Raw genomic sequence first — 12,338 nt, forward strand, 5'->3', positions numbered from 1 at the left:
AATATTGTTTTATATATTGAGAAACGATAAATATTTTTTATGATAATTATTATAAACTAAAATGAATATACGTATGTGTGTAATAAAAATTATAAATACATAATTATGTTTTACAATTATCATTATAAATGAAAGTAATGGAATCGAATAATTAACATTTAAACAATTCAAAGAGATAATGTAATAACCACAATTTTAAAATCAATGTGACATAATATATATATATATATATACATATATATATATATATATCTTCCATATATGTACATCAGATAACGATTACAAACATTATTATTTTCGATATTATCATTTGAAAGTCACAGCTCTTACAAACATATGATTAATAATTAATGCTTATATATACGCAACGGCAAAATACATCAGAGGCAAAGATAACTGATCACGTGACAAAGATGACAGGTGTTTGGCGCTTGGACAGTTTACCGTCCGATGTTCTGATCTTAATTTTTAATTATTGTCATGCCTTCGATTTGGTTCGACTCAGTGAAGTTTGTACACGATTTTATGATATCATACACGATGATACTCTTTGGAAAAAGAGGAGTAATCAACCGCTCGTGACGAATCAAGCTTCAGCGAAATTTCGTGAAAGGTTGGTAGGTTAATTATTTAACTTTTATCTATTGAAATACGTTCGTAACATATGAAAATTAAGTTTCACGTAGAAATTTATTGAGAATTAATAAATATTTACGTAAATACATATTTGTATTATAGGTCTGATGTTCCTTTTTTATATTTTATTTTATTTTTTTTTTTATTTTCTTTCCATACAGATGTAATCCGTTATTATGCCTCCGTAAAAAGTGGCATGTTTCCCACAACTGGCAGTATGGACGTTACAAGAAAAAATTCATTTTTTCACAAAAAGCAAAGCTGATGCCATGGTTACAATTAACCGATGATATATTATGGTGGAGCGGAGGTGATAGACTGTGTGGTTTTAGACGGAGTGAGCCTCTTAGAGGAACTGTACTTGTTTTTAATGAAAATGATATCGGAAGCGATATTTGCAAATTTGTTGTAAAAGATGAATATATTGTATCTGGACATAGGTAAAGATTTTATAGAAATTTATATTTTAACAAAGAAAATATTGTTATTATATTCTTACTCTATTATAGAGATGGTAGTTTGAAACTTTGGACTAAGGCAAAACGAGGAGATGATCATATTTGCTTCAGTATAGATAGGGCACACTCATCTGATGTGAATGCTGTAGATAAAATTGGTCAAATTATTGTATCAGGTGCTGGAGATGGAATAGTAAAAGTAAGCGTGTAAAAACTATGTCTTTTGTGAAAGGAAAACTAAATTAGAAAGTCATGCATATTCAGGTTTGGAAATTACCCAATAGAAGATACACCGAACCAGCTTTGGCAAGTATAAACGTGAGAGATAGGATATGGTCTGTCGTAGCTGACCCAACAGGATTAAAATTTGCCGTAGGTTCATCTGGAAATGGTGATGGACCACCTCTAAACATATTTGATATTGAATGGTAAGTATACTTTAAGCTTTGTTCATTAAGTATTTATAATAGCAATGTAATAATATAATAATTTTATTATTAATGTTAATAATATGTAACAATAGAGAATTTCCATTACTTTTATAAATATTTCATTACGTATTTCATTATCAAAATTTTTATGTTTATGATACGAACAAGGATTTATCCATCTTATCAAAGCATGTTTTAGTTGCAGTATATCAGATATAGTAAAACACAATTGGAGACGAGGAGCAGGAATATTAGACATGGTTTGGGATAATCCACATACTCTACTTACATGTGGATATGATACTTATATTAGAAAATGGGATATGAGGTAAATATACATTTTCCGTTTTTTTTTCTTTTTTTTATGATTAGTATTTTATTAATTACTATTATCTTTTATAGATGTGGAATGTGTGTATCTTCATGGGCTGATCCTACAAGTGCAACATTGTATTGTATTTCTTCAGATTATCAGCATACTTTAGTTTCCGGAACACAATTTAACTGTAAAGCTGTTTTGTGGGATCAAAGACAGAAACACTATATACAGGTAATGCCTTATGTCACTTAAAAATATCTTTACATTTATCAAATAATATTTGCATTTTTTTTTTTTTTTTATAGCTTTACTTCATGAACTTACGAATGTCAAGTCCTATTTATAGTATCAGTTTTGATAGTTGTCATCTTTATGGTGCAACAGATCAACACTTAGCTGAACTCACATTCTCAGGATATTCTTATGAGGAAATTAATTACAGAGAAATGTTGACATATGAATTTGTTCATGTTTAGTTTCACGATAATATATAAATTATAAGAAATTTTAAATAATTTATACAATTCTTAATGCTAAATATGCCTGATTGGAAGAAAAATTTATAATTGTAAACGTGGTCAAAATAAAAATTCTAAAAATATGTTTAAACAACACCGATGTTTTAAATGTATACATTACATGAATATATCGTTAATGGTATACAAAACTAATTTCAGAGATGCATCTTCCAAATTCATGATCTCTTAACGTTTTTATAATATATTTTAAAATATAAACAATTTTATACCATACCACCTTTAACAATAATATACACCAACAATTATTAGTTTAAAATTATTTTAAAATCAAGCATGAGTTAAGTATCTGCTTAAGTAACATTTTCCATTGAAGTTATACACATTTGACTTTATGAAAAAACTTATCAGAGCATTGTTCTGATCATATAATTAAGAATACCTCCATGTCGATAATAAGTTAAGTCGACTTCTGTATCAAAACGTACAATAACTTCGAATTGTTTTCCTTGATCAGTTGTTACTGTAATATTTTGACCAGGTTGACAATCGTTAGGAAGAATGATGTTAAATTTTTCTAGACCAGTTAATCCTAACGATTCTGCAGTTTGACCTGGAAGATATTGTAGCGGTATAATGCCCATTCCTACCAGATTAGACCTGTTGAAATAAAAAAAAAAAATGCATTAGTTGTATTATCAATAGATATAATATATCGTTTAATTGAATAGATTATAAATACAAGATTGCGTGTACTTTATAATTACCTATGAATTCTTTCATAAGATTCAGCTATTACCGCTCGTATCCCAAGAAGGTATGGTCCCTTTGCAGCCCAATCTCTAGAAGATCCAGAACCATATTCTTTACCAACTAAACATATTAAAGGAGTTTTATCTTTTCTGTACTTTTCTGCGGCATCAAATATATCCATCTGAAAGATATGGTCTCGCAATATTATCGAAGTTTTACAAATTATATAAATATGTAAATAATATAATACAAAAAATACCTCTTCGTTAGTTGGAATATAAATTGTTCGTGGTCCAGGTTTACCAATAAATTTATTAACCAAACGTATATTTGCAAAGGTTCCTCGCATCATAACAGAATCGTTTCCTCTACGCGAGCCATAAGAATTAAATTCTTTTGGTGTTAATCTGAAAATATGACAAATATAATTAGAGAAATTATTGTTATTTTACGTTTTTCTTTAGTCGAAAAATAATTATCAAAACTTACCCACGACTCGAAAGATATCGCGCTGCTGGAGAATTACGTGCAATGCTACCAGCAGGACTAATGTGATCAGTCGTTACAGAATCTCCGAGATTCAAGAGTACGCGTGCGTTAGTAATAGATTCTATTTTAGGAATCTCCTAAATCATATAAAAAGAAAAAGTATATATTGGAAGATAAGAGAAACGATCAATTTTTCCTTAATTCCCATATAAAAACCAAAGAAGCGTATAGTTCCATGAATACATATGACCGACCCACCTTCTCGAGCTTATCAAAATATGGTGGTTTTTGAATATATGTGGAATTAATATCCCAAGGATATAATTTACCATCAGGAGCTACCAAGTTTGCCCAACTGCTGCTACCTTTTTCAATTTTTTCATATACTTCTTTAAACATAGCCGGTATAACGTATTTTTGTTCGACGCTTTGTATCTCCTTTCTTGTAGGCCATATATCTTGGAGAAATATAGCTGTTCCGTCTTTCTTATATCCTATTGCACGAAGGAAAAACATTTATGTGATTTATTTGTATTATTATTATTATTATTATTATTATTATTAAGAATACGATAAAGTTAAAATATATTTCATTAATATCATAAGAAAGTCGCATACCCAAAGGTTCTTTTTCAAAATCTATATCGACAGTGCCAGCGATAGCGTATGCGATAACCAGAAGAGGCGATGCCAAATAATTTGCTCGTGTATGTGGATGAATTCTGCCTTCGAAATTTCGATTTCCAGACAACACGCCGCAGCACACCAGTTCGTTCTAAAATGGAACATAGTCAGAAAGTTAAAAAAGATAAGTAAAAAAAAAAATACTTTCGATCGATCAAATTGATATACCTTTTCTATAGTATTTACTATAACTTCTGGAAGTGGACCACTATTACCAATACAAGTCATACATCCATAACCGACGTTATCAAAGCCCAATTTTGATAAATATGGAATAACACCACTTTCTTGAAGATAATATATGACCACACCAGAACCAGGCGATAAAGATGTTTTTATATATGGCGCTACCGTTAATCCAACTTCAACAGCTTTTTTAGCCAAAAGACCTTAAATGATCGTCGAATATTTTTTTGTTTTAAATATCTAAAAGGAAAATGCAGAAAAGAATTCTATCATAGTTTAATTATTTACCTGCTCCGAGCATAACACTGGGATTACTAGTATTCGTACAACTGGTGATTGCTGCAATAACCACCGATCCGTGTCTTAACTTATAATCTTTTCCTTCGTACTCGAACATACCGACATGATCCAATTTTTCCTTACTTAAACCGTATCCTTTGAATCCTATCTGAAAAATAAAATTAATGTTTCTTTTGTTTGTTTGTTTTTTTAAATCGATTAATTATACTTTTTGAGAATATAATTTTATTGATATAAAATAATGTAAATTTTATTGTATCATTTAAAAATAGATTTGCACAAGTAATAGAGTAATTAATTAAAATGAGAAATATATAAATAAAAAAAAAAAAAAAGAAAAAGAAATAAAAGTTAAAAAAAAAAAATAAAAAATAATTATAACAGACAAATTTGAAAAATTTCCTTTCACGGATGATCTTCAAGATAATCAGTATTCAATATTCATAAATTTAATGACTAATTTCTTTAAAATGACGTTAAACAACTTCATTAAAAAGTCGTTAATGAATACAGATTAGAAAATACGATATCCGTATCGTTATTGTCATTTCCTCAGGAAATATCTTGTAGAAACGAAGTTTATCGAAAGAGATTTTTAAATATTATATATAGATAATTTTTAAATATTATATAAAATAATTTTCATTTTTCTTCAAGGACTATTATTCATTTCTTCTTACGAAGTAATCGTATTGTCATCGTTCATAGAGCGAATAAAAAGTAATGTAATACTTTACAACTTGACAATATATTTATGATAAATTATTTTTTCATAATATTCAAAATGATAATACAAATGATCGAAGCTAATTCAAATCTATTCAAGTACGCATGATACGTGCAAAACGAATGCGACAGTCGTTTCGAACGAAATATGTGAACTGTGCAAAATTAAAAAGAAAATGTAGTATCAGCGATTTCTATTAGGTCGCGAAGACTTCTAAAGCTCGACGATTAGCGAGTGAAAAAAAAATATTTCTTTAAATTAATCTTAAAGAAATTCGATTGTATGGCCAATCTATTTGCTTATATATTTTTTAATATATTTATAAATAAAATATAAGAATATAAAAATGTATAATAACGTATTCGATAAGAACAATTAATTATTTTTATTTTTTCTAATTTTTTTTCTCTTCTTTTTTTTCAATGTCATATTCAAATTATAAATTTATCGTATGTATTTTCAATTTTACATGACAATCATGTGAAATTGAATGATTAAAGGGAAGATAAAAATACGAATATTTCGTCAAATTCACATGAAGTAAACATTCAAATTAATTTAAAGGATATCGTGTTATATCTGGAATTTTATATAAACGTGAAAATATCTAAGAATGATCGAACAAATGGTAAGTCAGCATATTAACAAAATTACCGAGGATTCATCGAATATCTTATTATCGTAAAAGCGTAATATTATATTGACGTTGAGTATATTTAAAAAAAAATTGATCAACAATTCATTTCAATTACTTGAATTATCGAATTACCGATCATTTGAAAAATTGAAAATTCATCCCCTTTTAAAACGTAAATGATTTATGAATCATTGTGCCCAAGCTAATGAACGAACATGCGCAGTGTTTATAAAGACAAGTTTGTAAGTTTGTAATTTCTGAAATTCTGACAATTTGAAGGTATTTTTGACGACATTATTCTTGGGACTTAAGAGGTGGGGGAAGTTGGACCATGAGGTATAAATTTCGGAGCCGTAAGCTAAGGTCCTCAGTGTACGGATAACAATACAACGCGCACCATATATAAGCATTTAATAACTCAGTCATTGTTTAACGTTTTTCATTTTAAAAATCATATTTTTAATCTTTAACTTTGATCTTTCTTGATTTATATAAATGGTGAATATTTATTTTCATATGAGAAATAGTCATTCACGAGATCACTTGAAATTTCGATATATTTTTGAGGAATACAACAAATGGAATTTTATTGTAAGTATTTGTTCAGCGACACATATTACGAAAAATATTGCATTAATTGAATATGAGATTAAAAGGATAAAAAAAAAAAAAAAAAAAATTGAAGAGATTGCCGTTGGATGAATTCTCTTCCGGTTTGACTAATAAAATGTCTCACCGGGTAGGATTTATCCAACATCTGTCTCTACTTGTTACTCCAATCGTCAAATATCAAGGATATAAATTTGTTGGATTGTCGTCGGAGACGAAGTATAGATCCAGTGACAAAGTTATAATTGAATTGTGACTAGATCGAAATACTCGTCCTCGACGGCAAGAAATTACGCTGAATGATTGCACTATATTGATTAAACAAAGAAGTCTTGTTTATTTTTCTTTGGTAATCTAGCTGTATGGTAAATTTAAGGTCATAAAGCTAGATTAGCGGGATGAAATATATAGGACATAACATCGATGAATTTTCGAATAAAAGAGAGAAAAAAGAAGCTTAAAGAATCATTAATTTAAAATGACTTGGGTCTGCGGGAACTATTGCTGTGATATGTTTTTCACAATATCATATCACAGCTCTAATTGCCCAGAACCTTTTCATTTAATCTTTCTTTGAAATATTCGATTATACTTTTATGTTAATAATCGATGATTAAGTTGAAACTTGTTGTCTGGGAATTACGCTAACATTTATCAGCCATATTTTCAAGTATGATATAAAACAAATATAATTTAGATTGACGAGATTAATTAACCGTCACTGGGTTATATTTGCTCTATATCAATACTGTATTATTATCATCGCTTCTCTATATTTTTAAATTTATATTTTATGACTAGAAATGTTTTTATTGTTGTATTAATCTCACCTTATTGGAAAGACAGCTTTTAAAATCTGTCTTCATGTCACGTACAGAAACTCGATCGTGAGGTCTTTTTGGGCCACTGACACAGGATACTACAGTATTTAAGTCCAAGTAAATAACTTCAGAAAATATAGGATCTTGCTTCTTGTCGTCGTAATCTCTTAACATATGTACAGCGCTCAGATACTTCTCAATTTTCGCAATATGTTCTTCTGAACGATCTACAAAATAAAAATTAAAAATATTTTTAATTCTATCTTAACATTACAATTTCAATGCAGATCTCTTTTAACTTATATTTATAATAAATATTTGTGCTTAATTAAGAACCACAATTATTTCAATATCTTACTAGTTTGTCTAAGATATGCTAAACTCTCTTTATCCACTGCGAAATATCCAACTGTGGCTCCATACTCAGGACACATATTAGAGATTGTCGCACGATCCGCTATACTCAATTGTGATACACCAGAGCCAAAAAATTCTACAAATTTTCCAACAACACCTACTTGGCGAAGATTCTATAAATATTCAGTTCTTTTTATTTATAAGAAACATTATATTTCATACTTTATAAAATTTTAGAAATATTATATTATTTACAGACCTTTGTAATAGTAAGTACCAAATCTGTTGAAGTTGCATATTGATTTAAAACACCTTCTAACTTGTAACCAACAACTTTGGGTATTAACATGGACATTGCTTGACCTAGCATAACAGCTTCTGCTTCTATACCTCCAACACCCCATCCAAGGACACCAAGACCATTAATCATAGTCGTATGTGAATCTGTTCCAACCACACTATCAGGATAAAGAAGACTATTGCTATCAAATACTACCCTGGCTAAATATTCTAAATTCACTTGATGCACAATACCACTTCCTGGTGGTACAATTAACATATTTTCAAATGCTTTAGCTCCCCATTTTAAAAATGTAAAACGTTCCTTGTTCCTTTCAAATTCCATGTCTTCATTTTTTTTCAATGCATCTGGACTACAAATATATAGTTTTTATTATTATGTATGTTTAATTATTACATATAATGATAATATAATATATTATTGTATTATGAGTATTTGATATGTTCTATTAAATTTATTAATGAAGTAATTGAATTTTATTTTTCATAGAAGTAATTACCATTACCATTACTAGCAAAAATAATAATTACCTTCTAGTAAAATCAACTTGTATAGAGTGATCAATCACAAGATCTGAAGGACAAATAGGATTTATTTTATCAGGATTACCATCTAATCTTTTAACAGCATCTCTCATAGCAGCAAAATCTACAACTGCTGGAACTCCAGTAAAATCCTGTAAAAAAATGTAAAGTACAAATTATCAATAATAATAATTATATAATATAATTTATAATATAATTTAATCCAATGTTTTTATTAAAAGATTTCAATATGTACTTGTAAAATTACTCTAGATGGCTTAAATGATATTTCAACTCCTTCGGGAATCGTTTGATTAATCTCCCAATCAATAAGTTTTTCAACATCACTTTTTTTCACTTGAAATCCATCGCAATTTCTTACACAACTCTCTAATAAAACTCTTATTGAGAATGGTAGACGATCTAAAGAAAAAAGAAAAAGAAAGAACACATATTAACTGACTCATATTCATTTTTTTTTTTATATTTTCATATCAACTAAATCATTTACATTTTTTACTTTAATATAAAAATTTTATTATATCCAAAAGTTTGATTACTAATAACATTATGAATAATACTATAAATACCTTCTTTTATTTTATAATGTTTTAAATAATATTATAAATACCATATTTTTCTCCTAGTTGAGTAACATCATAATAACGGTAAGTTGAATTATTTTCTAAGGTCTTCAACAACTGCTTGTAAGGATTTTTATCTGGACATAAACAATATTAATTATTGTTTAATATAGTTTATTAGAATAAAAGATTAAAATATCAGATTTCTATTACATAGACAGCATCAATATCTTACAGAGTTATATAAAACATCTTATATAGATATTAAAATATCTTATATAGTTATATAGATATAAATAAAAAAATTATAAATTATCTTGTAATAAATCATAAATTTATTATTATATTATTATATATACGAATATATATATGTGTATATACATATATATCTTTCAATATTGTTATTACTAATAAAAATGTAAAATAATATAAAAAGTATACAATTGTATTAAGCAAAATATAGTTGCATATATGAAGAATGTAGTATTATAAAATATTTCATTTACAAAAAAATATTTTTAAATGTTTGACAATAAATCTACATATGAATGATAGCTGTCTATTTACCAGATGAATTTCTCATTGTGTTAATAATACGATTAATTTTAAATCTTCTAAATAAAAAAAACTGCATACCGAGCATGCTCATAATTTTAGGTATATTTCAAATAAATCTGTTATATATTTGATGGTATACATTTTAATAAAAAAAAAAATGAATAATTGTTAAAATATGTCAAAAAAAAATAAAGAAAATGAAATAAGATTGGTAAACGAATATGAAACTTTCAACCCACCAGCCATGACCGTCGTTGCTTCAGTCACGTCGTCCATTCAAACTCAATTGTGATTTTTCATGACAAAATAATGAAAGAAATTAATCAGTAACAGTATTGCGTGCACTTTGAAGTGCAACCATTGGTTACACGATCTCCCTCTGGAGAGGAATACAACAAAGCACAGTTTCAAACATAGATCTTATAATTTGTATAAAGAAACACTACTATATCCATTTTATTTATTTCTTAAATTAATATTTAAAAAATATATATTATAAGATAAAATTAATAAAAGTTAACTTGTACTTTATTCTAATATATTTAGTATCTTTTGATTTTTACCATAAACATCTTGAAAAATATAATAAAAAAGTAAATTAAACGTTTGAGTTGAAAACATCTATTATCTACTTCAGTTGCATAAACATTCTATAGATCATATCTAATTTGAATTCAAAAAAATAGATATTTACCTCTTTGGAAAAGAATGATTTATGTTTGAATACTATATTTAGAAGTGACTTATCCTTGAATATTTTATAATGTTCAATGTAGATAACGATAGGAGCAAACCAATGAGCGATAAGACATATTAAATCTGTATACTTTTTATATAAATTTAGTTCTTTATAGTTTCCTACAGTTACTGACATGAAAAAAAGCCCCATTTTGTTGAAATAAGATAAAAATCTTTTTGCGTTTTTACTTTTTTATTCATTAATTGTAGTTGTAACTTTCTCGTGTTGTGTTTCTTTTATAATAAAATAGAATATATTCTAATAGATCAAATTTCTTTTTTTATAAAATGTAAGTTATTACAAAACTTTAATTTTACGTTACATTATTTTTTACATACCTATATAATTAACAAATTTGTTTGAACCATTAAAGTATTACAATATGGAAAATCACATCAGACCACCACAACCTTTAAGTAATAATTCGCCCAAGACTTGGCTTCTTTGGAAAGAAGAATTTATTATCTTCATGAAATTGCTTGGGCATATGTCTCGTCCAGAATACTATAAGGCAAATCTTTTCAAAAATTTTATAGGACCAGTAGGTTTAGAAATAATATCAAAGTTATCATTTGACCACCCAAATGATAAAGATAATTTGGATATAATAATAAAAAAAATAGATGAATATCATAATCCTCCACGAAAGGAAATAGAAAGACGATATCAATTTTTTAATAGCTCTATGAAAAGCAATGAAACAATAGAAAATTATATCCAAAGTTTAAAGGTATATTAGATATAATAATATTTTACATTAGTTATTATATAACCAGTTAATGAACATTTATACAATTAATATTAATTCTATTTTTATAGGAGAAAGCAAAAGAATGTAAATTTGATAATTTGGAAGAAAGTTTAATAATAGATGTTGTCATTCTTCATGCTAAGGATAAAGAATTACGCAAAAAATATTTGCAAGAAAATAATCTTAATTGTGAAAAAATTATAGAAATTTATAAAAACCATAGAATTGCAACATTAGAAAGTAGTTCTACTACAAATTCTACAGCTTTACCTAAACAAAAAAATAAACCAATTCCAGTTTCTAAAGAAACAGAATCTTCTAATGTTTCACAAAAGAAATCTTGTTGGAGATGTAAAAGTACACATGAAGTAAGACAATGTCCAGCTTGGAATTACAAGTGTAAAAATTGTGGTGAACTGCATCATTTTGAAATATCTTGTCGAAATGTTGCATCAAGCCAGAATAAACCGTGCTATAAAAATATGGTGAGTTATCTCTTTTAACACAAACATACAAAGATTATATTATGTTATAAATTCTATTTCAATATATATTTTGGTATTATAAACGGTTTTAATTTGTTATTTCAGAATAATCTTAATAAAAATGGAAAACCAGGGAACCATAATAAAACATTAAACAATCTGTTAAAATAATATTCTATATCTTTATAAGATAAAGTATTTCAATATGCAGTAATCTTTATAACAAATTTTGCAATTATATAATTATTTTTCAATATATATAGTATTTTAATATAAGTATTTTATATAATGTTTTAATACATAGAATGTATTATAGTTTTATTATTTTATGTAACAGATAAATATATAATGAAGATAATTTTAAAATAATTGTAAATGAATATTGTATTCTATGTTGGGTTATTGTATATTTGAATAAATATGATAAAAGGAATAGGTTATATAAAAAATGTTTTTTACAATCAATATACAATAATTATTGATATATTATGCATTGTTGCAGACATTAAACAA

At 26.8% G+C, this 12,338-nt stretch overlaps 3 protein-coding genes across 4 annotated transcripts; 2 read left to right on the forward strand and 1 right to left on the reverse strand.

The window, feature by feature from the left end:
* The first annotated feature begins 392 nt into the window (after window positions 1–392).
* LOC122636078 (F-box/WD repeat-containing protein 4) lies at window positions 393–2,715 on the forward strand. Its single transcript, XM_043826953.1, has 7 exons — window positions 393–613; window positions 798–1,076; window positions 1,146–1,293; window positions 1,359–1,522; window positions 1,725–1,853; window positions 1,928–2,075; window positions 2,150–2,715. Exons 1-7 carry the CDS (start codon window positions 414–416, stop codon window positions 2,318–2,320), a joined length of 1,239 nt encoding a protein of 412 aa, XP_043682888.1. The 5' UTR covers window positions 393–413; the 3' UTR covers window positions 2,321–2,715.
* On the reverse strand, window positions 2,130–10,241 carry LOC122636073 (cytoplasmic aconitate hydratase-like). Of its 2 annotated transcripts, none has more exons than XM_043826937.1 (15): window positions 10,090–10,241; window positions 9,340–9,429; window positions 8,965–9,131; window positions 8,715–8,860; window positions 8,143–8,536; window positions 7,885–8,056; window positions 7,536–7,753; window positions 4,721–4,880; window positions 4,415–4,635; window positions 4,181–4,337; window positions 3,821–4,056; window positions 3,563–3,699; window positions 3,333–3,480; window positions 3,088–3,254; window positions 2,130–2,980 (listed from the first exon to the last, which is right to left on the reverse strand). In XM_043826937.1, the coding sequence occupies exons 1-15, from the start codon at window positions 10,124–10,126 to the stop codon at window positions 2,728–2,730; spliced, it is 2,703 nt and encodes a 900-aa protein (XP_043682872.1). In that variant the 5' UTR covers window positions 10,127–10,241; the 3' UTR covers window positions 2,130–2,727. The 2 variants fall into 2 exon arrangements, with proteins under 2 accessions (XP_043682872.1, XP_043682873.1); XM_043826938.1 differs by lacking the exon at window positions 10,090–10,241 and adding an exon at window positions 9,929–9,956.
* Window positions 10,242–10,682: 441 nt separating this feature from the next.
* On the forward strand, window positions 10,683–12,258 carry LOC122636083. The gene is made up of 4 exons (XM_043826960.1): window positions 10,683–10,878; window positions 10,963–11,319; window positions 11,409–11,825; window positions 11,931–12,258. Exons 2-4 carry the CDS (start codon window positions 10,972–10,974, stop codon window positions 11,994–11,996), a joined length of 831 nt encoding a protein of 276 aa, XP_043682895.1. The 5' UTR covers window positions 10,683–10,878; window positions 10,963–10,971; the 3' UTR covers window positions 11,997–12,258.
* The last annotated feature ends 80 nt before the right edge of the window (window positions 12,259–12,338 follow it).

Source organism: Vespula pensylvanica, chromosome 20 (genome assembly GCF_014466175.1).
Source record: "Vespula pensylvanica isolate Volc-1 chromosome 20, ASM1446617v1, whole genome shotgun sequence".
In the NCBI taxonomy this organism is placed as follows: domain Eukaryota; kingdom Metazoa; phylum Arthropoda; class Insecta; order Hymenoptera; family Vespidae; genus Vespula; species Vespula pensylvanica.